This window comes from Athene noctua, chromosome 12, assembly GCF_965140245.1.
Source record: "Athene noctua chromosome 12, bAthNoc1.hap1.1, whole genome shotgun sequence".
NCBI lineage: Eukaryota > Metazoa > Chordata > Aves > Strigiformes > Strigidae > Athene > Athene noctua.
In genome coordinates this window covers 18274763-18302711 of record NC_134048.1, presented here as the reverse complement: position 1 = coordinate 18302711, position 27949 = coordinate 18274763, and the positions used below count along the sequence as shown (strand labels likewise).

Sequence of the window (27949 nt, the reverse complement as noted above, 5' to 3'; positions counted from 1 at the left end):
GTCACACCAAATTTCCTGTTTTAGATAACCACCATGGACAAAACAAGCAATATTCCATGAGCTCAGAGAAATAAAGGCAGTCAAACCAGCCTACAGGATTCTGGTTCATTTATTGAGTACATGACAGGTAAGACAGACTGACAGTGTAAAATCACATGTATTATTTGTACTTTTAAAAAATTACAATAAATTACTGAATAATTAGTAAAAGCAGTTTTACTAATGGCTGCTCCCCAGTGATACAGGACAGAGGAGGCAGAGAAATAAGAAATATGTACCAGCTGTGAATACATACAGAGAATGTCACGAGGAGGAATTAACACTGAGTAACACACCAAGTAGTGTTAAATGGGACCATCCAACTGTACGTGTCCTTCCCGTCCTTTACAGTCCAAATGCCAGCCAAAAGCTGTAGCAAACCTCGCCTTCAGCGTGAGGTCTGCTCTTGCCAAGCAGCAGCAGCTCTCGCTCCGGCCCTGCAGGGCAGATGCCTGCGTAGTGAGATGAAGTTATCTGTAGGAACAGCATTCATTCTCCTTCCTTGGCACACAGGCCCTGCTACCAGAAAGCTAACTCTTTAGTTTCTTCTGGTCTTAATTGATTTAAAAGAGAAGTCACTTGGTCTCACAGTTATTTTGTCTCTAACTGGAAAGAGATCTAGTCTATTGAGGTTTCCCATAATGGGCTGATGGCAGAGGGTCACACTGCTTTGAATTCTTCCTCTTTAGGTATAAATGCCCTTCGATGTGTGGCACTTTCTAGGAGCACATCCACTGGTAGACTCTTGGTACAGGAGATGTTCAGAAAGGACACACTGAGCGGCTGCAGGTGGCACAACACTCCTGCACATCTTCCTGCCCCAAGAATTTGTGAGGGCTGACTGATTAGAGTATTCTTAGGAGCCCTCCTAAAAATCAGACCCATTACTAAAAATGGAGAATCAGCAAGAGAAAATGAATGTTTACTGACAGGGAAAGTCCAGCAGACCAGTGTGCCACTGCCCTGTAATGCTGAGGCTGACTCACCAACCAATTTAGGAACTTATTCCCTCATTATAACCATCATGAGCCCATTGATTGACTTAGTATTACTTCTGCACTGAAGTCAAGGAGCTTGTGGCTTCCCAGACAAACTAAAAACAATGGCTTTCAAAGAATTAGAAAAGCAAATGCTAGAAAATCAGATTTGTCTGAATGCTGAAGGAGAAAGAAAGTGATGATACACTACAAAAATGCCAAATCGCATCTGAAAGAAACCTGCAGATCTGCGAAATGGCTGTGTTTAGATCTTAGGGTGCTGGGAGCAGTGGGGCACATTTGCATCATAGCTGCTGAGTCACAGAACAGCACTGAAGAACTTACGAGACTATTTATAGGTCGGGGTCCTATAGCACTTGACTACACTGCATTAGCTCTCAGATTGGCAGCCAGAGGTGAACATGGTTTCAAGCCAGGCTGCATCTGCTGTGCAAGTTACCCAGGAACCTACAGCAAACAAGGGTAGGCAAGGAGCAGTTACCGTCTGAAATAAAACTTCATTAAAATAAAAGAGAGCAAAAGGCAGACATGCATAATTTATGGTGGTAATTCTATATGTCAGGGGCTATTAGGTTCTAGTTGCTCTCGAGAATGTAAATCTAATTCTGTCAGCCAAAGTGGCCAAAGAAGCACCTACACAAAACAGTCACTGTCAGAAGCCCCTTAATGACTCGAAACTATTGTAATTGTGTAGTTACTGGTCTCTGATTAAACAACACCCCCCCCCCAAATACAAAATACCAACCCATCCTGCCATCTGCCATGTTATCTCCCTGTTTTATCTTCCAAAGACAATTCCTGCTTTCTTGAGTTCACCCTGACACAGAGGAAAGTTCATAGTCACTGGATGAACTGAACTGCCTCTCTACCTTCTTCTGATCTTTGATCTTCTGCAGAATGTTGACCTTTTTCTCAAAGTAGTTGACAAGGGCTGTTTCCGTCAGCATGGAAGCTAGGATCTGCTCAAAGGAGATAGACCAGTCAGTGTCAATGGTACTACCATACCTGGCAGCTGAACTACTGCCTTCACAACCAACCAGGACCGTGTCATCTGCAATGTCTTCACACTGCAGGGAGCCTGTGCTGACCATGGAGTAGGAAGACATGGACATATCATCTTTGGTTTCATCATCTGATAGCAGCTGTAAAGGAGAGCCTTGTCCTTCCCCTGACACATCTCCTGGAGTTTGGTTCTCCTGCTGTGTTTTTTCAGGCTGAGCATCTCCGCAGGTTTTGTCCTCATGGTCAGCTTGGGGTTGCTGCTCCACTGCTGAATTCTGACTCTGTTCAGATGTTGGTGACTCCTCTTCACTCACAGGATCTTGGGTATTGTTTGCTTTGTAGTCCTCAGACTTCCTCATGGGCTTGTTGGAGAATTTTTTTCCAACCTCCCCAATTCGCAGAAGGAGACTGGCTACAGTGGCAATTGCATGGTACAGCTCTTGCTCCACCGGGTCCTCACTGAACATGTTGTAAAGGGTCTTGCATAACTCTATGAATTGTTCCTTTAAAATGCAAAGACCAAAAAAAATCATATTTCACGCTGAAAAAAATGGACAGTGGCAGATCACAGAATCACAGAATATCTCAAGCTGGAAGGGACCCATAAGGACTGAGTCCAACTCTCTGCTCCTTGTAGGACTACTTAAAACAAAACTTATGACTAAGAGCATCATCCAGATGCTCCTTGAGATGAAGCAACAGGCACCATGTTGACTGACTCCTTGTTTATCTGCCTCCCCACCAAGTGCCAACTTACTGTACTAATTCAGAACAGTTCAATACAGGCAAAATCTCCTCTCTCTGCCATAGTGGATAAACTGAGACACAGCTAGCAATTTAACAGTGGTGAGTTTTTTTTTCTGACAGATGAAGAAAGTAGTCCCATATTCACATCTGAGAACACCTAAAGTTTTACTTCTGTCCTGCTACTCTTCTGTGGTCAGCTTCTAAGCATTTCCAAACTAGTTTAAGTAGCACCCATCAAGGAAATTAGAGACAGAAAAGATCACACCAGTCATCAGACTCTCTTTCCTGTAACCACATTCTTTGCTCTCCACCAAGCAACTGTAACTTGAGGCAGTGCAAAACCGAAAAAGCCAAACAAGTTTATATGACTGATGGCATATTTGAAACATACTGCTCTGGAGAGAAAACACAGGTTGTAGTTCTTATAGGAAAAACTGGTCTGAGAGGCAGAGAGAATCAAATAGATTTGACTGGTGGAAACAAAACAGTTTGTCCATGTCCACTGAGGAATTCAACATAAACATGCGGAATTAGAGGCTTCTAAAGCTCACCAGACCAGAACAGCAGGGCAATCTACAGGCAAGGACTGAATATGCTGTCAAAAGAGCTGCACATACTGCTGAATTCCCATTAAACTGTCAGTCATCTAACTGGAAACCTTCAGATTCACTTCTTACCTGGCTCATTTTGGGGAGATCTTTAATGGTTTCCTTCTTGGACTCTTTTTCCTTGGCCCACATTCTTAGGTAGTATCTGTAGTCCTGTGGACTAGTACCTTTCTCCTCTGCAAGGTAAGAACAAGCCACTGCTGTCAGGCAGTTCACTGAAAAAGTGAATGCTGTGCCAACAAAAATCATGCTGGAAGCAGATTTTATTGACAGTTCAGGAAAGCATCCACCAGGGAGGCTGCATTGTTTTCCGCTGGTTTATGATCCAGCTCAGTAGAGCAAAGATTTTAATACTTCTGCATCAGCTTGACTTCTCATAAATGAACTCTACAAGTTAACAACTTACCAAACATGATTTACAAATGTTATGATCTGGTATGTAAAAGAGTCAGAGCAGTGAGGCATAAGAGTTCTATTTCCCAGATCATATCCCACTTTACCTCTATCCACAAGGGACACTTTGAAAGATCTCCTTCATACAGCAACAGACAATGAACAGTTCAGAATATGAGAGAGACAAGACTAGAATGTGGTCTATTTATGATGAAATTACCTTTTTCTGGACCATTCTCATTTCTCCTTCCTTTATCTTCTTGGGTTTCTAAAAAATTATGGAATGATGGAAGAATAATAATTAGCTGATTTTCAGCAATACAACACATGATGAACCTAAGGCGACTCATACACAAATTAAAATCTTACAAGAATATATTTAATAGAAGTTAGATCTCACACTCCCATGTCATGTTTGGAGGAATGAACAGAACAGGATGGAAGCAAGAGACTGATGGGATGAACTGAATAAAAAGCCACAGCGAAAAAGGGGGTTCAAGAGCTAAGGTAGAGGGCAGAACTCTTAAAAGAAAGGGTGAGACACAGATATGAAAGACAGTTAAGCAATGTGATGGCTTAAAGACCAAGAAGTTCAGTTATCCAAAGCAAGATAATGAATGGGACAAAAACCCAAACCACTGCTGAGCACATACGTGATTATTACTCACTGACTGAACTGACACTGTAGGAGTAATTTGCAGAGTCTAACTACAGACTTCACTTCTGGTTCCCTATAGACTATTTAGGAAGTCTTGGTTCAACTCAGACTGCTAAATTAGCCACGTAGCACCAAACAGCACAACTACCCCTTGTACTTACTCAGATTTTTTTTTTTTTTGAGCATTACTACATTTTGGTAAACATTTAACACAGCTGACATACTTTAACCTCCTATTTTACAATCCCTAAAATAGTGTTTTAAGAAATACAGTACATTAGTCTACTAACAGCTTTGCAATTTGGTGGTATGCATCCTTATTCCTTTAAATTAGAAGAACTGTGGAGTAGGCACAGGTATCATCTACCCAGGCCAGGAAGCCCAGCACCCCCCATGCTCTGCCCTGAGCATATTTTCTGCCCACTGGTTTCTAGGATGAGATAAATTACACAGAGAGAAGCTGGACAAAACCTATTTTGACCAAGGCTGAAACTCAATAGGTAAAATATAATGCAAGATATCTCATTACTTATAACACTTTATTCATAGTGGGAGTGTTATGACAGAGGAGCAGCAGCAACAACTTCAGAGTATTTAAAACAGCACACTGGTGCTGGCAGATACCAGCATTATGGCCATGCTCAATGCATGCACATAATCCATGGACTGACCTTGAGACTCACAGTGTAGGCAGAAATCCAGCTCTGAGACAAAAGGAGATACTTGGGCAGCAGAAAAAGGGGTTGAGGAGACAATATCCCAGATAGAACAGAAGAAAAGGCCAGACATAGACAGACACAGAGAAGGAAACAAAAACAAGAGAGAGACAATGAGACTTGCATGAAAAACCTAAATCATGGTGGGAGACAGGGGCTGGTAAAAGCACACTGCTCCTCCTCAGCAGTCTGTGACTGTACTTCAGAGCGTGCCATGAGCTCCATGAAATGGACACCAAGGAGTTTAAACTCCAAACTTCCTTCCCATTATGCAACAAAAACTGTGAACTCAAACACACTGGAAATCTTAACGTGCTGCCAGCATGAGACCATGGCTTGCACAAAGTCACTGTTCACAGCACATGGATTTATGCTGCAATTCCTGCCTAAACTGAGAGGTAAAGGCAGCAGTGTTGCATTACCTTCTGTTGTAACATCCTCTGTGAAATAACTTGTGGCCTCCAAAGCAGACTCTGTCTCCTCTGGATTCAGAGCTGTATTTACAAAAAAGCAAGTGTTAACATCTTTAAGCTACCTGAACAGCAGTATCACCCACTTCATTAGCAAAATTCATGAGGCATTCCTTTTCAATCACGTCAGAACAGACCACCAGCTCAATAGTAGCAGTACGCAGAAGCAATCACTCACCGGGAGGCAGATGCAGTTTGTAAAGTACTTTGAGTTTTTCAGTGAGGTCACCATGGTACATCCCACCTGTGAAGAAAAAAAAAAACTATTAAGAATAATTGCACTTAGGATAAAAAAATCACCCTCTGCTTACAGGCTCAAAACAGAATGAGTTCACATGCGATGAGGAAACGCTAACTGCACGCAGAAGCAGTAAAGATATCCACAGCAAAGCTGCATCTTGTTGGTTTGCTACCTATCGTTTCCCCCAACAGAAGACTGCCTGGCAGCATAAAGACATTTTCTGTTCTGCCTGAGGCTTCCTGTAAAGCTGGCAACCCCCCCTCATGGTAGCGCCAGCACCACTATCTCCTTTCAGTTCTCTGCTCGGAAAACAACAGAAACATTTTTTGCAGTATTCTACCATCTCCCATAGCAGCACTTACTCATCCCTGTCACAAACTCCTTGAAGTTAATGAGAGAATCCCTGTTCTCATCCAGAAGCCGGAACAAACGCCCTGCTAGCACAGGCGTGTGTGCGCCACAGGACCAGGGGGTCAGGCTGATGAACAGCTCTCTGAACTGCTCCATGTCTATGCGGTACTGCTCCAGGTAGGGTAAACTCTGGTCGCGGCGGGCAGCGGCAGCACGGTTGTTTCCCCAGTAGCAGCTCATCAGATACTTTGCCTTTGGAGGGAAAGGATTAACAGGTCATATTATACTGCACTACAACAATCCACCGGAGTGGAGACTTTGTCGTAGCTCAAGAACAACATTGAATAAGCAAAGAAAAGATATTTCAGGACACACTGTTTACCTCCCCCATTATTCCTAGCATTACTTCACTACAAAATAAGATGAAATGAAGGAAGAGACAGGAATTTCACTAAAAGCACAAAGGACAATTTCAAGTGAAAAATACAAAAAACATGATTTCAGGTTTGAATGAAATGACACTCAGGCTTTACTGCAAAGGGAACATGCAGGTTTTAGAACTAAGCCTCTCCTTCTGGGTCTACAACACAGTGCAACTGAGATTGCGGTGACGCTGGTAAATGCAGCTGGGTAATATCACTCTTTTAAAAATACATACATTGACAGAAGCACTTAAGTACAAGTCAGTGGCAAATCTGAAAATAAAACCTGAGGTACAGTCTACCCTAGGTCCCCGTTCTGGGTGCTATGTGACATTCCTTCCCATTGACTCCAAAATCTCTTTCTGAAAAAGTATCATTCAAATACTGTGAACGTGTTTTGGCTGTCTGGGGGAAGAAAAATTAATAAACCTGACAGTAATAGAGCCAGTCTTACTGGCACCATGTATAACAGAATGCCACATCTGTTTCTGACAGGTTGGATTAAGAATCAGAGCAAAGCCATTGCTTCCATTTCAGTTTATTTTGATATTTGTTTCCTCTGTGTCAGAAGACATTCTTCCTTGTTCTAGTTTCTTACCTTGAACACTACGTACAGCTCCTCTAGTTCTTCAATAGAGAAACCAATGTCACCAGACACAGCTCGGACCTACAGTTAGGGAGAAAACAGAGTGAAAAAACTGTTTCAGAGCTAGAAAAATCAAATACAACTCACTGAAAAATCTATGTAACATGGAAGAGAAGTGCAAGGAGATATGACACAGGATAGGAGGGAAAACATAACCATTCTAATACTTCCCATTGTGCTATGGATTACAGGTCAGTGGAACAGTTTCTGGTCAACAGAAACTGTGGACATTTCGATCAGCTAGAAAAAACTATGCCACTTATTTCCTGTTTGTGCAGACCTGACTGTGCAGCCCCTCCCTCTTGTTTTTATCTGCAGATGCTTGACTAAGATGCATTGAAAAACAACAGCGAAAGAAACACATGGATGAGGTTCTCTACCTAGGACATGGGAGATAACTGCAATAGATAAGGATACTCCCCTTCGACCATGAATCCTTCTGTAAAATTCCCTAATGTGCTAGCATACTCCCTAAATAGCAGGAAAACAATTATTCCAGTCAGTAAATCCTTTTCACATGAAATGCAATTCTTTAAGTCACTTAAAACTGGGTCTGCTACAGCACAACCTTTCTAGATGCTTATAGCAAAACACATTCCATTAATACGCCATTTGGTGGCTCATTCCATCTGGGGGTCACATACCACACTCTTCTTGGCTGTATCCTCCAGAGACTGGATCACTTTCAGCCTTTGTTTAAAACGCATTTGTTCAATGTCATCTGCCTTCAGATTGCTAAATTTCTACAAGAAAGGAAGCAGACCAGGTCAACATCATCTCCTAAAGAAAGAACAACCCCCATTCAATTACATGTTCTTTAACAAGTGTACTATCCCCTCGGAGATGATCTAAAACCCTGAGAAGCCTTTTATCAGCAGCATGAAGATGAGAAAAAACTTGAGCTCTATTCCCAATTCACTCCTGTCCTGCAAGACAAGTCATGCAGAATTCATGAGAAATCCAACATCAGAGGTTTCTAAAGAACAGCTGAAAAAGCATCTGTCAGGACTGACAGAAATACAGATCCTGTACTGTGGCAGAGATAAGGGAATAGACAGGTTGTCATTCCTTCCAGCCCTGTTTTTCTCTAGGACCTGTATGAGATTCAGCTAGAAACACCAAAGTTAAGAGGCATTTCTTCTAAGTCAGACAAGCAAGATGAATTTGGTGACATTCTTTTGTAGAAGAAACCAAGAACAGAGATGGCAGATTTGAAGAAACAAACAAAATACCCAGCAGAATGATAGCTGCCTGACTGTAAGTACCTTGGAGGGGGACAGGATGAAAAACAGGAGATAAAAAGTGAAACGAATCCACATTCACCAGAGCAGAGCAGAACAGTCAAACACCAGTTCTCTTGCCTGTGTTTTTTCCATCATTCAGGTACCCATTTCTTCTGAGTTTATTCTCAATATGAATAATGAGGTACGCCTCCACCAGTGCAGAGGTATTTCAACAGCACTGGCACCATTCTCGGGTCACCTTCCTACTACTGCAATGTGGATCATAGAACAGGATTCCGGGGCACATGAACTGGCATGCTTCCATGTTTCTGCAGTACACCTCAATTTTTACCCCAAATTTCCATCCCCAAATCCCTAGCACTGACAATCCTCAAATAGGAGTAAGAATGAAGACTGTTTTGGCAAAGCAGGAAAGAATCTCTCGTTTGTAATTATTTGCAGTCTTCATTTTAGTCTCCACTGGTGTTGGGAGACTCTGCAATAGCCAACAGTGTTAGGCTCTACTCATACCAAACAGGTGGATTAATGGCTCGAGCCTGCACTCCTTAAGCACCTCAAGCTATGAAAACTGTTCAGATTTTGGCTGCACAAAGTATAAAACTGGATGTTAGTAGACAAAAAATTTCTTGGGCAAAAGCTAAGCCAGAACCTTACCTCATAAGATGTTTTGATGAGTTCAAAGATGTCGATTTCAAGTGGTGGGTCATCTCCACTTGTCAGTAAGGCGTGCAAGTGGGGGATAGGGGGAGAGACACTCTGTCTGTTAACTACGTTGTCCAAATATCTGTGGGGAAATAACAGAACAGATGCAAGACTTCAGGATTAGTGTTCAGGAAAAGAAGTAATATCCTAAATGCATCATTCCCAATTTCTTTGTATCATTAATCTAAACATGTAGGAAGATTTAATTTTCCCCATCTAACCTGCAATGCTACCCTCAATGTATCTGAAGTAAAGTTGATTTTCACCCTATTTTGGGGGTACCTACTCTTTTTTAAAGTGGGCTTTTAATCGTAAGCTAAGATCTTGCTGCACATAGAAGAGATTCACATTTCAAACAAGAAAATCTAACATTTATTAGACTTGGGAGATACCTGCATGATAAAGTTTTATGTTTCCAGAAGGCGATTCCTGCCAGGATGTGTTCTTAATACTAAATTATAATTTTTCTGTGAATTTTGGATAAACAACCCTTTAGAGTTTGTATTCAAACTGAGATGCAGGAATGTATTATGCTGCAAAGCAAACAACTGCAGAAATATGGGATTCCTCCATACTTGAGCCAAAAATTAATTTCAGCTGTTGTAGAAAGTAACAGGAAACCTCTCTGGAACTCATGTTTTTTCCTAGAGTGTTATCTGTGACCTGCTATGTAATGGAATTACATAGAAGGAGAAGATGACTAGAAGAGTACCATTATTATTCAATTATAGGTAAGAACAATGAATGGTACCTGCCCAGAATGGTCATGGCTTCGCCTTCATCACAGCACTGTAAGAGCTTCTCCATGTTTGCATCAAGTATGGCCAATGACACCTGCAAGATAAACTTGATTCCTTCATAGAAAAAACAGTCGACAATGACCACAGCACTCTCAAAGGGCATGACACTGAGAAAGAGGGTGAGAAACCAGGAAAGGGATATGGTGGAAATCACTCCTAGGTCCTGCATCTTTTCTGACAGCTGTGGAAGATACTCTCGTGTAAGTTCTTCAAAGATGCCTTGGTCCACCAACGCACCTGGGAAAACAAACAAAACCAACAGTAGAACTCAAACTGGTGGTATCACAGCACTATACCCAAGCTAATCAATTATTAAACAAAACGGTGTGAGTTCACTTGAATTTCATATAAGCCTCTTAACATCAGAACTAAAATCAACACATTTATTTAGATTTGTTCCCTGTTCTCAGTAAAAACAACATATTAAGATAAAGACTATTCCTACATTGCAGAGCATGCAGAAGTAGAATCTCTCATTGATCTCTGCATTCTCCCTGAAAGGAGGGGTGGAGGATTACTGATATTATGGTATTTACATCAAAATTTACTCTTTTATACAGACCAACTTTAAAAGCCCATGAAACAGTGCTTTCACTAACCTTTCCTGGAAGCCTATTCCAAAGATTTAATACATCATTCAGATTGGGTAAAAAATAACCCAATAATTTTCTTCTAGATATGCCTCCTTACTGCTAATGGTCCCTCCTGCTACCAGTTTTTAGTGACTTCATCTTCCTTGTTACTACAAGGTAGTACTACTACCTTGGTAGCCTGTAGTGTCTCTTCCTACGTCTCCATCACACACCTGCAACTTTAAAGGGAATAGGGTTGTGCTTCATCATCTTTAAAAGGCATCACATTTCATTCATTCTGAACAACAAATTGTTCCTGAGAGATGCTGGTGGAACTGAGATGCTGGTAGCTGAAAATCCAGGCTCCAGCAGGAATTTGATGAAAACTCACCCACTACTCTCGTGTTGTAGTAATCTGGCAACATCCGCTCACATAAAGCCACCAGGAGCCAGAAAGCCTCTTCCTCATTGCAGTATAGCAACAGTACTGACGTAACAATGTTCATGGCCTACGAGCCAGCAGAGTCAAACAGAGGAGAAAAACATGAAGATGTTCATGAAAACCCTATCATTACAGGCCATCTAAACTTAAAAAGCATGACTACAACAAAACTGTCACTAAGAGTCACAACTATTTCCAGCTTTTACTGGTATCTGAGTCAATAGAGGACTTTAAGCCAATTCACCTTCCTGTTTCAGTTCCTCTGTGGGGCAGCAAATAATAAAACTACTTTTTGTCAAGCACTTTCATTAGTTGATGTGATTAAGTATAATTTTCAAAGTCTTCATAAAAAGCTTTGTAACAATTTGGTTGTAACAGAACAACATAATAAGAACCTCTAATACCAGAGCAACATAGGAAATGAATCTGAATTACCACTGAATTGTTTCACAAACAAGCAACTGGCTTCATTTTCAATATACTGCTCATGTGCATCATCACTTATTCAATTTAATTGCTCTTTTTAATGAAACCAGAAGATGTTTTTGCTCAACCAGGAGAAGCTCTAGCAGGAAAACTAGTAAAAGACTCTGTCACTGCACCTCACAGAAACATGCAAAGACTATTTAAATGCTGTATCCAAAGAGATCTTGCAACATAACCACTTTTTTCCTACTCTCACACTACCAGATGGACAGCATGAAGGAAAAGCTTGAAACTGAACAAAAAACCACAGAAAAAATTCAAGTCAATCACGGTCACTGTGTAGGACTAACAAGTCTAAGACTTCTTTCTTACCTGACAGTACCCAATTGTTGGATTTCTGAATGCATAAGCTGTTAAGACTCTCCGGAGGGCAGCAATTCCCAGCTCATTCTGGAAGGCAGGATGTTCTGGCATAGAACGGTGCAGATCTCTCTCTATTTCCTCTGTAGCAAGGTTGTACTTTCCCATTGACTTTTCCACAAGATCTGCATAGTAACCAGGATGAGTCACCATCTCGTTCCAAGCCCCTGTAATGACAAACAAATACTGCTTTACCTCTTGAGCTTTGGAATACAGATTTTATGCCCCCAGTTTCAGAGATGAGGCAGCCAGGAAGCACTACATGTACTCATCAACTACAGATATGAAAGTATATTAATCAACTCATTGTTAAATCATCATGTTACAGTCTAGGTCCCAACACTGAAACGCAGACAAAGGAGGCCAAAGAGCTACTACGCTCATAAAGAAAGTAATGTCAGGAACGCAATCACTGCATTTTTTGGCAGAAACACCATGAAGTATCATGCCGGTGGAATCAACCTGTGATTAATGGCTTCTGAAATGAGCTAAGATTTATACCTTTTCCTTTGAGATGTGCAGAAAGCTTATTCCTGCTAGCTGTCAAAGTATCTAGCACAACATCATACCCGAAAAAAGGAGCCACAGCTCTCCACGAAGATTCTCTGGGATTCCTTTTTGCACCAGCTCCCTAGTCTTGGCAGTGCGATACATACACATCCCTCGCCCATATTCGAAGAAATGAATGTTCCAAGACTCTTCCTTCATCTTCTCCTTTGCCTTCACAGGAACAAATATGGCCATTTATTTTAGGAAATTAATGCATTTTTATGTTTGTAGGACAAGCGATTTTTGGGTATACTCAGGCCTACACTTCACAAGAGAAATGCCATTTGACATTTAAAGCGTTTCTTGCTCCTGCTGAATAAAAGGGTGTATGCTAACCTACACTGTTCTGAATCAGTTCTGACCTTGCCTAAAGTTAAGTCTTTACAACACTGACATGGGCTGTGCAGTGGCATTACATCTTGAAAAAATCACTACACAAATGCAGGAAGAACCATGGTCTAAGACAATTAACTAGTAAACAGAGATACCAGTGCTCTGCTTTCTTGATCTGAAGAAAAGTAGCTCTTCACAGACATGAATTTATATCCCAGAAGCACGGTAACACCATTTCTCAGCCTCTAGTCAAGTATCTCAGGTATCTCAGTACTGATAAAGTAAACTGATGCTCAGGTTACATCTGTGCAGCACTACCACTGTGACAGACACAGCAGCGATACTGCAGGACCGACCAGGGGTAAAATGCATTTTCATTCTTAGAGCAGTACAGGAAATCTGCAACCTACTACAAACTATTTAGAGTTAATTGTTTTAAGTTAAAATATTATTTACCCCTTTGGATCCCAAGAGCTCCTCGGAATTTCTTCTGAAGAGTTTGAGCAGTCCCTGCGAGGCTGTTGGCACTTCCCCGGCACTAAAGTTGCCAGGTCGATTGCTGAGAGCAGACGTGGGGCTCACTGCAAGTGGGCTGCTGGAAGGCAACTCTGGAACCTCCTGAAGAACAGAACATAAAGCATCTGAGCTCAGGCAGCGTCTCTCCTCTGCTAACTGTCTAACAAAGAGACAGCATTTGTTGGTAAGGAGCACCGTGAACACACTGTAAGGAGCATTACTCTGAAAAGTGACAAATGCTTCTCCCAGCTATTTCCTTAGTACAAATGCTTCTCCCAGCTATTTCCTTAGTACCTCGCAGCCAGGATCAGCCAAATTCCACTTCCATTCCCTGTCGCTGCTGCATGGTTTCTTGGATGGCGTTCTCTGCAAGAAGTCAGAGATTCTCTGTACTAAGAAATCTCGGTCTTTCAGATTGGCAAAGAAGAAGGTCATTTTACTTTTAGTGCTGATGGACAGAGGGCTGGGCAAGACACTGGAACTATCTGCTTTCTCAACTATTGTCACCTAGAAGAAAAGACAAGGGCCATTTGGATCTAGCAGATTCTCCATTATCTATAAAGCACTGCACAGAAGATAGAAGCACACAGAAGACAAGGAAGGCCTGTAGTCTTAATATACAGCTAAGAAATCCCCACCTCTCTGAGAGGAATGATGAGATGACAGGCCTCCTCTGCCTTGCTGGCAAAACAGATGTAATTGTTGGAAACAAACATCTGGCCAGGAATATGCATCTTGTTGAATGGTGTCCACAAGGTACAGTCTGTATGTCCATCCAGGCATTCATCCTTGGGCAAGCGGAAAGTGGCACGGTAGCACTCATTCTTGGCTCGAGCATCCAGGTCTCTGGGGAAAAGTAAAGAGTAGTCCCCAGAGGTTTTTTCTCACTTGAAAAAAAACACTTCAACACTAATGTTAAGTGTTCATTCCAATCACAACCTTCAGACTGTGCTGTGTATTCTTAGCATTCATTTCTCTAACTGAGATGCCACCCCTTATCTGACTCCTCTTTCAGCCTTCAGACATGCTTCACTGACAACGTATGTCCTGCAATACAAGATAAAATATGCAAGTGCATCTGCAAAACTTAAATATTACATCGGATTCTGAAACTGCAGAGAACAGTCCCCAGCAGGAGGATTTATTACAATACAAATGTATATTAATTTTTATAAATCTTCAACTTCAGAAAAAGGGGCTGATGTAATATTCTTTCACTTTTTTTTTTTAAAAACAGGATTTTCAACAGTTTCTAATTGAAAATTCTGACAGTGCCTAGTCATCCATGAGAAAGACATGAGGGTGTGTGCGAATTCAGTACCAATTTGGGATGGAAAAAAAAAGAATAGACAGAGAGCTAATGACTGAAATAAGTGATGCAGCCCCTAGAGTGAGAAAACCCCAGTAGCACAGATTTATTATTACAATCCCCTGTCATCTGTCTTCTTGTCTCACTGCTGGAAACATATACCTTTTTAATGCAGAGATGTTCTTAAGAGGCTTCCTGGGCTTCGGGAGGGACTTGTCCTGTAGGAAGCTCTCATTATCCAATAGCTGCCGCATAGCAATGTTAGCTAACTGCTCCATCAGCTTGAACGTCTCGTTGATGTTGAGAAACATGGAAAAATACAGTTCACTGTCTCTTGTGCTTACTTTAATGCACTCAGGGAACAGCAGTGTAGCGTTTTTTTCTAGTTGGGTTACATCTACCCACTGGATCACCAGTGTAACTGGGAAAAAAATGAAAAAAACCCAAACTATTACAAGTCAAGGCAAAACAACAATCAGAAATGAAGCTGAAGCAGCCAGTAAGCTCTCAATGTAGCAGCACTTTTCCCCTCTTACTTCTTCATACTTTTACTGGGTTCTCCAAAAATACTTGGAAATAATCTTTAGGATTAATTAAATTAGAAATAAACAGCTCCAAAAAGACTATCTCCCATTCAGTAAATGCTTTCAACTACAGTTAGTCAAGTTTTCATTCTTTTTTTCCAGCCAATTAGTTTTCGACTCAGGAATTCAATACTGGGTCCTGGAGGTGGTTCCAAATAAACCTCACCAAGGTGAAAGTATTGCCTGGTTCTCTAATCCAGCTGAAGTAAAACTTCAGGTGTACTTGTACAACCTGAGAAATGTTTTGCAAAATGACTCAGGCATTCAGTCTAAACATCACTGCAGTGCCTATGAGAGCAAAGACCGATCTACATGTTGAGCTAGCGCTCAGAGGATTCCTAAGAGGGAAAAACCTGTCAGCTTAAAAAAAGCTCATACTAAAGATCAATTGCATCAAAAAGATCATGGGAAATGACAGAGACAACTAGCAGGCTTATAACTCACCCTCTTTGCCCAGCAGGAAGGAATAGAAACAGAGGTGATTGACGGTGAGGTACAGCCAACCCTGCCTGGGTACACGGCCCTTCCAGTAGCTGCAGGAATAGTAATTGACCAACTTCTCCACCTCAGGCATCCCAAACTGCTTCCGCATCTTCAGTTCGGCCTCTTTGAATTTACCTGGATCCTCTTCACTCTGGGGCTGCTCATTCTTGTTCTCTTCAGCAATAATTCCCTGAAAGGGCATGGGAGGAGAGAGAGAAGAAATGGAAGGGAACATGCCTGCTGACAGACATAATACACAGCACAAGGTCACAGCGGCAATCCGGAAGACAGAAAGAAGAAACACGACACAGCGGTTATCACTTCTGTCACATTAGAGAAACAGTAAAGACATGCAGAAAGAGCAGTCGGATAGTCTGGGAGTCTGGGATCGACCCCTTAATGCATGCAGCACCATTCATGTTTTAACGTTTGACTGTGTTCCTCACAGCTGGCCTGGTAACAGTCTGAACACCCTGCAGGAGAACGGAAGTCTTTTTCATTTGCAAACTTGCTTCTTCAACAGGAAGAAGATCATCTGCCAGGAGGGCAGAACTCTGCAGTCTGTCAGATCTTGACTGGCCAGAAGGACAAAAAAAATTACCACGATCTCTCTCACACACAGACACGCACAAAGAAAATACAAAGAATCTGACTGAAATACCGGAAAAGACTCAAATTGTTGCTGTTCAGTAAAAAACTATGGAAGTTTCTACTCTGGAGGATTTGTGGGCTGGGAATCTGAAGCGTGTTAACAGTACAACAAGCAGAAACACTCGTCTGACTCAGAAGTCAGTAGAAGTGGGGCGCAGTTCCTTCAAAACCTAGATGCCTTTTAGGCCATCGTGGCAGGGCAAGTACATTGCTCACAAACTAGAATTCTCTCTCCTGTATTTGTTGCTGGATGAACCCTCATTAAACATTCTCTCTGCATCAAAGGTATAATCAACAGGATTTTAAAGAGGTGTTATATTTTAATTAGTAGGAGCATCCTAAGCAGGTTGTTCCTTGAGACCTACTGCTCATAACCTTTCCCCTCCCAAATACATTTGTCTAGTGTTGTGACTGTAACATGATGCAGCCCATGACAATTCCAAACGTATGTATGTCTGAAGAGGGAGAAGAGAGAAGTTTTGCGATGGAGCTCTTGCTCCCTCCAAGGGTAAGAAATTCTTCAAACCACCTCCCCATTCTTTCTCAGGATCTGGAAGTGCTTCAGGGAAACATGTCGCTTACGTGTATCTTGCCCTTGACGAAGGTAGTGATGTCTTCTTCATTATCAAAGATGGATAGAGTCTGCAGTAAGTTATTCTCCAGCCATTCCCAATGCTTTGTGATCTCCTTACGAGATGATCCTAATTGAAGGGTGAGAGATGATGGAAAGAGCAAAGAAAAAAGAAATTAGAACAAGGCCTTTTCTCCTCCAAGTTCATGGCAGGAAACTAATAATTACCAAGCAGTGATGATGACAAATCAAACACACCAACTATCAAACATATCAAGAATATTTTATGTACACCAACATTATGTTTCGAATGAAATATGCCACCAAGGACAATCAGCACACTACCAACAGATCATTCTATCTGCCAGTGCACACCAAGCAGCTTTTTTCCCAGACAAAAAGCATTCTTATGTTCCAGACAAGAAGTGCTCTCTTACTTCCTGGTATCTAGAACAAAAATCACTAACTTTCAGAAGAACCTTGACATTTCAGAACAACTGAAGTTTTTACACCTAAAAAGAGGTTTCATTTTCCATGGGCTATGGTCAGCAGAGAGCATGCAATTCCAAAACAAAAAGCAACTAAAATATTCACATCAGAAAGTTCTTTGTTTTCTTCAGTAAAAACTTCTCAGCAAACTTTATCAAACAGTTAGTTGCCTTTAGCCATGCAGTCTACAACAGTTCACAAAGGATAAGCTTCACTGGGTAACCAATTTAAAGAACTTTTCCATAGAAAGTTGCCTTAGTTAGTTGCCATTAATTATCTCAAAGATTTATGTTTACTAAAAGATTTCTTTGTCTCTACTGGTAGCTATCACTATGTTCTCTTGTAGACAGAAAAAAAAGTGCAGAATAAATAAAAAAAGCAATACTTTTTTTTAACAAGATAAGAAACATTGTTAAATGCAGATGAAAAGAAATCTCTTTAAATACAAGTCAAAGACTTGTAAGTTTCTCTTTGCCAAATTCTGATAAATCCATCTTCTGAAGTTTCATACAAAAGGAGTGGGATATCTAAAAATGCTAACAGCATGCTGCCTCCCACTACTCGATTTCTCTGTGAGTACATTAGACCCCTACATGTGGTTAATGATGGAAAAGCAAGCAGCAGACAACACAAGCAGTTCCCTAAAGCTATTGCTCTACCTGACTTCTTTTTTTTTTTTTTTTTTTAAGAGGCAGCTTCAGCAATGAAATAGTCTTCATGTATTTGTAGCTGGACACCTAACCACAAAACCCAATGCCAACTAATCTGTGGTTTCATAAGCAAAAATATCTCCAGGACCTGAAACAAAAAACTAGAAGCAAGTAGGCTGTCTTGTCTCAAAGGACTGAATTTGAGTTTGTGTGTGTAAGTTTGCTTGACATCTATCCTAGTCATCTGACAATGTTTTTACAGCATAAACAATTCTAAGTAATACAAAATGGCTTATTTTAAGGGCACATAATTATCAATTATACAATGCTCCAGCTGTGGAAAAAACCCCCAGGTCCAGCAACAACAGCAGGGGAACAGCATTCTGTTTTGTTTCATGAGGTCCATCTCTCATCAAATGACAGCAGACAAATTGCTAAAATAAGCCAGGCCCCAATAACTGATGTCTTTCTTGGAACAACGTTAGAATGACATGACGTGAAGGAGTAAAATTCTACAATTCCTACAAAGAGAGATGTAAGAACAAAGCAGAAACGCTGAAGCTGCATGCATGACCCAAATACTGCCCACTAGTATTTACACATGGTAAATCATAAATAAAAGATACACATTTTTCAACTAGAGAGCCATATATATTTTGTAACTTTAAGTGAATGCCAGTACTCTTACTTTGACAGTAAAATGAAAACCAGATATGATTTAAAAAATACTATGGATGAAGACAATATATTTACTCCAGTATAATAATTTATCCAACCCCATTTGGTTGTTATATAGCCCATTCCATTTTCCCATGCTGCATTACTTTAAAATAACTGAGATATGCAGGATATCAACTAAACCACTGTTGAAACAGTACAAAAAAATAACACACTCATTTAGTGTCAAGACACTATAAAATTTCATATATGCACTGTATGTGGCCACTAAATAGTCTGCTTTTTTCTGTGCAGTTTCTAGCCTGCCATTTTGTTTTCTTTCTTCCTCTCTGCCTCTGCCTTCCTTAAAAGGGCAACTGAGTTTTTGTTAACCACAGCAACTTCCAAACCTCTCCTGTGCAGAATTTAAGTAGCTCTGCAAGGGAGAATACTGTGTTGGTTGCCTGGAGAGAAAATGGGAGCAGGGAAAACAAGACATCAACGTCTGTGGGCTTAACAAACAATTACTTCATGCTCAGATTTTATGTCTCAAGCACAAAGTGAGAAGTGAAAAGTCTTATTACAAACAGAGTTGGTCTAACAAATACGCCTGAAGATACTTTCTCTTTAGCAACCAGTAGGGCCTAAAGCCTTAATCAAAGTTCACCACCAGCTACTAGAAGGTTGTACCATGATATTCTAATACAGCAGTTACATTTCTCAAGTAAAAGAGGCCAAGGATTCTTGATGTTTTTAAAAAATATTATTGTAATGTATTTTACAGATACAGTGTATCTACACATCTATTACAGGCCAGAAATAGCGGAAGAAAAGTAAATTGGATCAAGACAGTAAAGAGATTCCCCAAAGAGTGTTTGGCACTTTGAATGACCTTACACGTTCCCATCTTGTACCGTGTTCCTGGTAAGCAGGTTTTGACATCACCATCCCTTAGCAATCTTATCATCACGTTTTTTTTTCTCTGAACAATCTCACTATGACCTTGCAAACAGATACACCTTGGAAGAAAGAAAATTCATAACATCTGCAGAAACAGAAGTTTTTACAGAGCCTTAAGTTCCTAAACTACAGTTTAAACAACACTGAGAAGTTTTGTCATTTCTGGCATCTTCCACTACCCCACCAGAAGCTCTAGAAAGTTTCCTGAGCAGTCACAGAATACGCCTATGCGGGATAACTGATCATCTGAACCAAAAAGACAACAGAGTAACACAAATCCGGTCCCCGACAAGAGTCACATCAATACATACCACACGCCACAGCCCAATACACTTGAGAGTCCTGAGTCTGGTGCAGAATACGGTATGGGGCAACTCTGGCACTGGAATCTAAAACCACATCTAACGTTCCCACAAGAAGACCTGGGAGGCAAAGAGAGAGAAATTAAAACAATGTAATTCCAAACGAAAAATTGGGTTAAGTACAAATACAGGATCAACACTACAGAAAACCCCTGATGTTCATGTTATGTATGCTGTGATGGAAGAGCAACAGCACCTGGCTGAGAAAATGGAGACATACATCCAGTCACTTCAAGCAAATTGCTTATAAAACAACTACAGCCAATCCCACTGGTAATGGATAAAGTTTAGATGGCAATTAAATGCCTACTAAACCTCATTATAATCCTCCGCCTTCCTAGGAGAGTTTTCTAATAAGAATGAAATGTATTTTCCTCTGTGGGGTTTCTGTTGCTAATAGTGATTTTTAAGCCTACTCAACTAAAACCAAGAAGAGTTTTCAATGCTATACCTTTCAGCATCACCCATGCAAATAGTAGGCAAGAGAACTAACCCGAACTGGAATCAAATAGCTCTTGAAAAATCTGGTACTCACAGGTTTCAGTGACGTTTCTAGAAGTACTTTGATTTAACAGAAAAAGAAGGCAGAGAATCAAAATTTAGTAATACAGAAGCTAAAATATTTTTCATGCTATTAAATAAAAAAGAAGGCACTTCCAGAATAAATGCTGACAGCCACCAACCTCTGTAAAGCAAATCAATTTATTTCAATTAAGTCTATTTACTAGATAAATCAAGTATCTAAGATGATACTTTGCTTTATTATTCTAGATAATGTACTCGAGCATCTTTAATGCCAATTAATTTTGCAACATCCTCATGATCAATAAAAGTTTTCTAGAACTTGGAGAGGAAGCATGGTTGTGCCTCTGGATCTGCCTCCCAAATAGGGGAGGTCCAGGCTCAGTTCCCTGCTCTCCTCCCTATGGTTTGGGGAAGTCTGAGTAAACCATACTCATCTGTATCTCATTCATTATCATGAAACACACTGCTTCCTCGCCTCTCTCTTGGCTATCCAAAAGCAAGTAATAGATTAGGAATATACCACTGATCATACTTTAAGAGAAACACCATCCATAGCAAGCACATCTGGTAAGCCTTAAAACAAATACGTATGTATCTATCACAGCAGGATCTTGGTTTTGGCTCCAGGTTTCTTGTGTACAGTTTTAGGCTGAACATGGATTCAAAAGTCATTTTGAATACTTCCTATAACATGAATGTGGCAAATACTGACATACGGACCAGTAACAAGACATGTCTAAGAACGTGAGTACGGCAGCAACTTAAAACACCTTTCTAGCTTGGCTGAATATCTACACTCTAAAATGTCAACTTGCAGTTGTACAGCTCCTTAAGGATAACATGTGGCTTTCAACATGTAGGAGCTCTGAAGAAGACTCTCTCGCTAACCTAAACTAGCTCAAGAAATAAACTGCCTCAAAGCCTCAACCATTTAAGAATCAATCTGTTTAAATGTTTCCAGAATAGCACAAAGTGTAATTTCTTTTTGTAAAACCCTGGGAAATTCCAGAATACAATTACATGTCTACATGCAAAATTACACGAGTTTTGTTACATCGACGAGTAATTTAAAATAATTTTGAACATTGTGAAAAGATGAAATACGTCAAGGATGTTTATCAGCGGCATCATTTCTGTGGTTAGTGTATGTGGTTAAAAGGGCTAACACATGAAACTGGTTGTGCATAATTGTAAAAAAGCACGTTTTTGTTATTTACATATCTGTAAGCATTTTGCACATAAACGGGGTGTTTGAACAGTGAGGGGAATTTTGTTGTTGTTAGCATTGTGCCTTGGTCACAGTTATGTTAACAGTTTGTGCCACCAAACGTGGCTATCGGACATACATTTTTGCATAACTTCAGTCCCTGCCCAAGCACAGCACAGTTTTCGTACAGATACTAATTAAAACCAACGTCTTTCATCCTCTAAATCTTGAAAACCCAAACCAACAAAAAAAAAGACAGAAACACCCCAATAATTCAAGGCAATACGAGTCTGCCAAAGAAGCCATTTTTGACAAGGGGAGATCAGCCCAGCCACTCCTGTCACAGTGATCTGTCCTCCCCTGCAGCCGCACCGCTGGGGAGGCCTCACACCCCCCCCACCCCCCCCGCAGTGCTCGGCGCTGCACAGACCCCGCCGGGCGGCAGCAGGCGCGGGTCCGGGGGCAACCGGGGCACGGCGCGGCCACAGCGGACCGAGGGCACCCCGGGGGCTGTCGGGGGGGGCTACACGCAGCGAGGAGAAGAGGCGGAACGGGCTGAGCTCAGGCGGCGGGGCCTGTCTCCTCTCGCCGGGGCCCCCCCGCCAGCTCCAGCCCCGCAGCCGCCGCCGTACCGAGGCGGGCAGCTCCCGCCCCGCCCTGACGCGGGACCCGCGGCGGCCCCTCAGCCCCCTCCCGCCCCGGGCCCTGCGGGGACACGGCGGCGCGGCAGGACCCCCCCCCCTCCGCCTCTCCTCCCGCTGCCCGCGCAGCGCCGGCCCCGCGGCGGCCGGGCCGGGCCGGAGCCTCCCCTCAGCCCCGCCGCGCCTCACCCGTGAGGCCGCCCCCTTTGCCGTGTCCCCGCCGGCGCTGGAGCAAGAAGAAGGGGTTGGCCCGCTCCGTGACCCACAGCGCGCCGGCCAGCAGCACCTCCTCGGGCCCCAGCCACATCGCGGCGGGACGGCGGGGCCCGGCGGCGCGGGCTGGGCGCGGCGGGAGCGGGCGGACGCGCCGGCGGGTCACGGGGCCGCGCCCGCAGCGCCCCCTGGCGGCAACGCGCGCTCCCTGCGGCCGGGCGGGGCCAGCCCGCCGCCGTGGCGCGGGAGGCAGGGACGCGGCTCCGCAGCGGCGAGGCCGCACGTTCGGGCCCCGCTCGGGCGGTGGGCGGCTAGTGCCCCGCTCTCTGGACCGCGCTCTGCAGAGAGGGTCCCCGCCTCGGCCTCTCGGGGGCACCCTGCACTGAAAGGACCTTTGCCAGAGCGGCTCCAGTTTGATGAGAGTAAGGTGCTTATAGAGTAAAACATCAGGCAAATGAAAAATCTTCCGCGGGACCCACTGAAGCTGCCATGAGCTAAATGATACTATTTAAATGCTCCCTCCCGTTGTACACACAGTGGTTTGTTGGCAGAGGGCGCCCAGAGAAGCTTTGCTGCCTCCTTCAAACTGCTGCCATCGTCTGCAGGCTCCAGCCCCCTGCACAGCGTGGACGCATCCAGCTCTCCCACCTGGGCTGGTGATGCCTTCACCTCCCCGTTGGGGAGACAGGAATTCATTTCCCCTTTTTGCTGTGAAGTACACGCACTGCCAGGCACCACCAGCCTCTCGGCCTCAGCAAGCCAGCCCACGCCCTGCCAGGACAGGGTGCCAGCATCGTTTTCGCCCTTGTTTTGCAGCTCTGGAGCCCACACGGGGCTTGTGATAAAGTCCAAGGACAGTCTTTGCAGCAAACAGGAGAGCAGGATATGCGGTTCCTTCTCACGTCTTGGCTGCAGAACAGCTTCCCAGTAACTCAGTGAACTGCTTGTCTTCCTTTAATAACCATTAGAGAGTCTCCCTGCAAACTCTAAAAGTGTTACAGCAGCAGAACGCATTGACATCTGCCATCTCTGTGCTTAACCGCCCAGCTCCCAGAAAGGCGGGAATGCCGTGTTTTCTTTAGGCTATAAATCCTTTAACCCCGGGATGATCTATCTTCTGTGTCAGTGCAGTGCCCTAATCCCAGCTGGAGCCTTTGTACACTACTGTTATATAAATATTTGTCAGCTGGCTGAGCTTTCAAAGGCTCTGCCTTCATCCTGATGGCATGGCTGAAGGCTGGATGTGCTGCGGGAAGGGTTCGAGCACTGGGAGAAGATGCTGAAGGATCCTTCTCTGTGTTACTCTCTGTTCCTGCTCACTCCGTGCCACCTTTCAGGTGGCAAACGCTGTGGGAAAGTGGATTAGTGTCTCCTGTATATTCTATAAGCCACTTTGAACCACGCGGCCTTTAATGGCTTGAGATTTCTAGGTACTAGTATAGCAAAATAAAACAACATTTATTGCAGAGTTGGAAAAAATATTCTCTGAAAATGGATCTTTTGACAATGTTGTTCCACACTGTCCTCTAAGATATATATATATACACACACACACTGGAGGGTCTCGGAGTCACCAGGCGATGCTCTCATCCTCCTGTAGTTTGAGACACCAAGCTCACAAACTCTGTATTTTTAAATTGCTTTTTATTGAAATGTAGTACATTAGCAAACCCTAACTAATCGGTATACACTATTAACATATTGGCATATACCACGTAACTACAATACAGTGTTATACTTACATCAAAACATGTCAAGAAGTTCTGCTGCTGTCAAGCTACAATTTCACAAGGGCTGGATAGATCTGATTGTTGGGAGGGCACCGCACCGCCCGCCGCGCCTGTGTCCCCGCAGCGTCCCCATCGCTTGGCCAGACCCCTGGGACTTGCTGGAGTTTTTAGGTTATGTGGTCAAACCGGTGTGGTCCACCTTGAAGCAAGACAGCTGAAACAGACTTTTCATTTTACACGCACACAAATCTCTCTTTTGTTTGTTTGTTGCAGTTTCCCAAGCCCAAAGGCTGGAGCGTCCCCTCTCTGCTGGGATAAAATGATCCTGTTTTGGTGGATTCTGTGCATAGTTATCCATGGCCTCAAGCAGGTGATCCCGAATAGGCACGGTCGTACAGAGAAGCTTTTAGTATTTAACATCTACTTGCAAACTGCAGCAGGGCTGACTGGGTAAGCAGAGGAGCGATGCTATCACTCAGTTTGCTCAGAAAGGTTAGTTCCCTTTTACAGGACTAGTGCGATGAATCTTACCAGTGCTGGGAGTTAAGTCTAGACTTAACAGGGTGGAAAAAGTCTACCTGCTGATGTGGTGGCAACCGAGAAGGCTTCATGTAGACCTTTCAGTGCAAACACAAAGCGAGCCCTGTCAGGCAACGGGCTGGGACGCTGCCTTGCCAGCTGCAATGCAGGAACTGCACGAATCTGCAAACAGGAGCTTTGCTTTAAGAGCCCCCAACATCCAATTAAACATCCCTGGATTGAAAGCAGCAAAGAGCGTCAACTTTATTTTCAAACCCAAACTTTCCTGTCCTGGAGCACGGGAGGGTTTGCTGAGCTGAGCTGTTTTCTGTAAGATCCTCCCAGTGGATCAGCCTTTGCTGCTCGAGACAGCCAGAGGGTGTTACAGACACAAGCACGGCAGATGGAGAGCAAATCTGGTGATCCGAGGCCGTTACCACAACCCAGCAGAAACGCTCTGTTGGGAATTAACGGCTCTTGGTCCCCCCCAAGGGGTTTGGGCAGCTGAAGACCAAGTCAGAGCCAAGCAAAGGGGATCCCCGGAGCACGCTGGGCGGGAAGCAGCAAAAAAAAAAAAAAAAAAAAGCAAATGACGCAGCAAACACACGCAGCTGAGGTCAGGACAAAGATTAAAAAGCTTCTTGCTCCTGAGGGGCTTGGCCGCAGTGAGCTGCGGGTGGATGCAAGTGGAGGAGGGAATAGCCCGTGCCTGGCAGGAACGAGGGAGCCTTCACTTGCACGTCCAACAGATTTTTGGGCTGCAAAACCCCAGTCCCAGCTGTGTGACACTAGCTCATGTTACATGTTACTAGCTCAGCCTTCCAATGCAATCACTCTAAATAGCTTCAACTTTCAATAAAACCCTGTGTACTTCTTACTTCACAGGAATATTAATACTTATTTAACTTTTTACTTTAGAGACCCTGGACATTATTGCCATAAAAAGAATAAATATTCAGACATTATTGCACAACCTACACATCCATCTCTCTACATCTGGGCATCTCCTTGAGGCTAGAGGGCTGAGGAGCAGAAGGATGCTCCATGTAGGGATCCACAGAACAAGCACCCCACAGTAACAGCCCACGTCCCACACAGCCTGATTTGGCTGAGAACCTCCACGCTCCCACGGACCACGATGCTGGTTTGGAGCAATGAATGCCCTTCGAGGGGCTGGCCAGCACGGTGACAGCACAGTGATGAAAAACATGATGGAGGCTGGGTGGATGGCAGTGCCTGCACAATGGGGACCTTCACCCAGCTCTCGGAAGGAGGAGAAAACTGGTGGTAATTGATGGGGTAGAAGGGCAGAGATTAATTCAGGAAAATTAAGAGTGTTTGGGAACGTTACAAGCTTTTAAAAAAAGTAGATGAATGGATCAAACAATGGACCAGATAAAAAGGTGTTGACAAGTGCTGCTTTACAAAGGCTCATGAGAGCAGTTTTCACTCCACCAAAGCACTTCGCAAGCACCAGGTAAAACTGACGGGCCCCTGTGAGCTTGGGGCTTCGGCCATCAGGTCAGGATATCACCGACTGGGGGTTATGCGGCTCTGTGGCCCCACACCAGGAGCAAAACACCAGCCAGAGCCCCGCTCTTGCCACTGCATCCCACTAAGAAGGGTTGTGGGGGGTACCACTTTTTTTCTTGATTATTTCAAAGACTTTGGAGAGTCTTTGGAAAGCAGAAACGAGCATCAACATGCCGATGTAGAGTCTACCTTTCTCCCGATTTTCCCCAGAACTGGAGCATCTTTCCCTCTCTCACCCCCTTCTCTGCTCAGTGGTTTCCACCCAGCGTGCTGGAGCACAGGCTGCCCTTATGGCAGCACCCTGCGGTGCAGGGAAATGAAAAAGTGAAGATATCTTTCAATATAACAAAACATATGCAAGCTGTCATGGCACATCACGCACTCTTCTGCACGGGTCAGGTTGGAAAATTAGGTCACATATGAATGTGTAACACAGGGTGAAAAAGGAGTGAAAGCTTCACTTGCGAAGTTCAAGGTGTTTCCTGGGGTCCCTGCCCTGAGCCCTCCTGCCCTTCTCTCCCCACCCCGCAGGGCTGGCAGCAGCCTCGATGCTATTTGCCCCGCCATGCCTTGGTTTGTGCACTGCTGTGCTACTGTCTTTTGTAAAAAACAGATTACTATTAGCTAAGGAAAAAAAAATGTATTTTTAACAATTAAGTCAGCTCACTCCCCACTAATCAGGCTGCAGAGCTTCCTGAACTTCAGCTCAACCCTGGTGCCTTCATCCTTCAGCTCATAACCTATGACTGAGGCATTATCTCAAAGCTAAATTGGGCTAAACAAGTCCCAGAGTCCCATCATGACTCTTGCCTCCTGCAGACCTCCCTCAGCTTTTCAGTAGCTGGTAAAGCTCTTGGCTCTCCCAAGCCTTTGCACTGTTTTACATGAGTGCATTTAAAGAAAACAGAAGATGTGTAAGAATCTCATAACGTAGTCCTAACCACATTTATTTAACTATTTTTGGTCTTTCTTTGGCTTATGTCAGATATCTGTCTATTCCTATAGCATCCTCAGGTGCCAAGGCAAGCATCCTAGAAGCAAGGGGACAGTGCAAACAGATACTAACACATGAGCTGACTGGAGGGAGTGATCATGAGTGTCGTTAAGTAAATTTTAACATGCTTCAAATTTAATACTTTATGTTAGTATTATAGGTAAAAAGCACACTTACAGTATGTTTTTTTTACTGGCAATTATCCTCTAAGAACACAAGCAAACCTTGATTGTACAAATGTCTTACGGGAACATGCAAAACCTTCATACAACAGGAGGCTGGGAAAGAGAAGATGAAGTGCTAGGGTTTAAGTAGTTTAGGGAAACACTTGGAGGTAAAGCTTTTTTTTATATGTAGGAGTAATAAAATTAATGAACCTGTTAAAAAGCACTTTTTTTTTTTTTTAACCTTAAAAATGATTTTCCAAGTTACTGGCACTTACAGTTCTTGGTAGATTGCAGTATATTTTACTTCTATGAAATGACTCAACCATACACAGCACCACTGCAGCAGAACAAGAACAACGATGCTCATCAAGCTTTTTTTAATATACTGATTAATACTAAAAGGAAAACC

General features: G+C 43.1%; 1 protein-coding gene across 6 annotated transcripts; it reads right to left on the bottom strand.

Moving 5' to 3' along the window:
* Nucleotides 1–71: 71 nt before the first annotated feature.
* Nucleotides 72–22762, bottom strand: TBC1D9B (TBC1 domain family member 9B). 6 transcript variants are annotated; one of them, XM_074915682.1, is made up of 23 exons: nt 22574–22762; nt 19961–20071; nt 16905–17023; nt 15633–15861; nt 14767–15025; nt 13934–14141; nt 13590–13802; nt 13236–13397; nt 12467–12617; nt 11850–12064; nt 11001–11118; nt 9989–10274; nt 9190–9319; nt 7936–8034; nt 7244–7312; nt 6235–6475; nt 5810–5875; nt 5584–5655; nt 5117–5167; nt 4917–4931; nt 4008–4046; nt 3464–3570; nt 72–2542 (listed from the first exon to the last, which is right to left on the bottom strand). In XM_074915682.1, exons 1-23 carry the CDS (start codon nt 22689–22691, stop codon nt 1850–1852), a joined length of 3771 nt encoding a protein of 1256 aa, XP_074771783.1. In that variant the 5' UTR covers nt 22692–22762; the 3' UTR covers nt 72–1849. The 6 variants fall into 6 exon arrangements, with proteins under 6 accessions (XP_074771783.1, XP_074771781.1, XP_074771782.1 ...); XM_074915680.1 differs by lacking the exon at nt 4917–4931 and having other exon boundaries at nt 4008–4055; nt 5117–5188; XM_074915681.1 differs by lacking the exon at nt 4917–4931 and having other exon boundaries at nt 4008–4055.
* Between the last annotated feature and the right edge of the window lie 5187 nt (nt 22763–27949).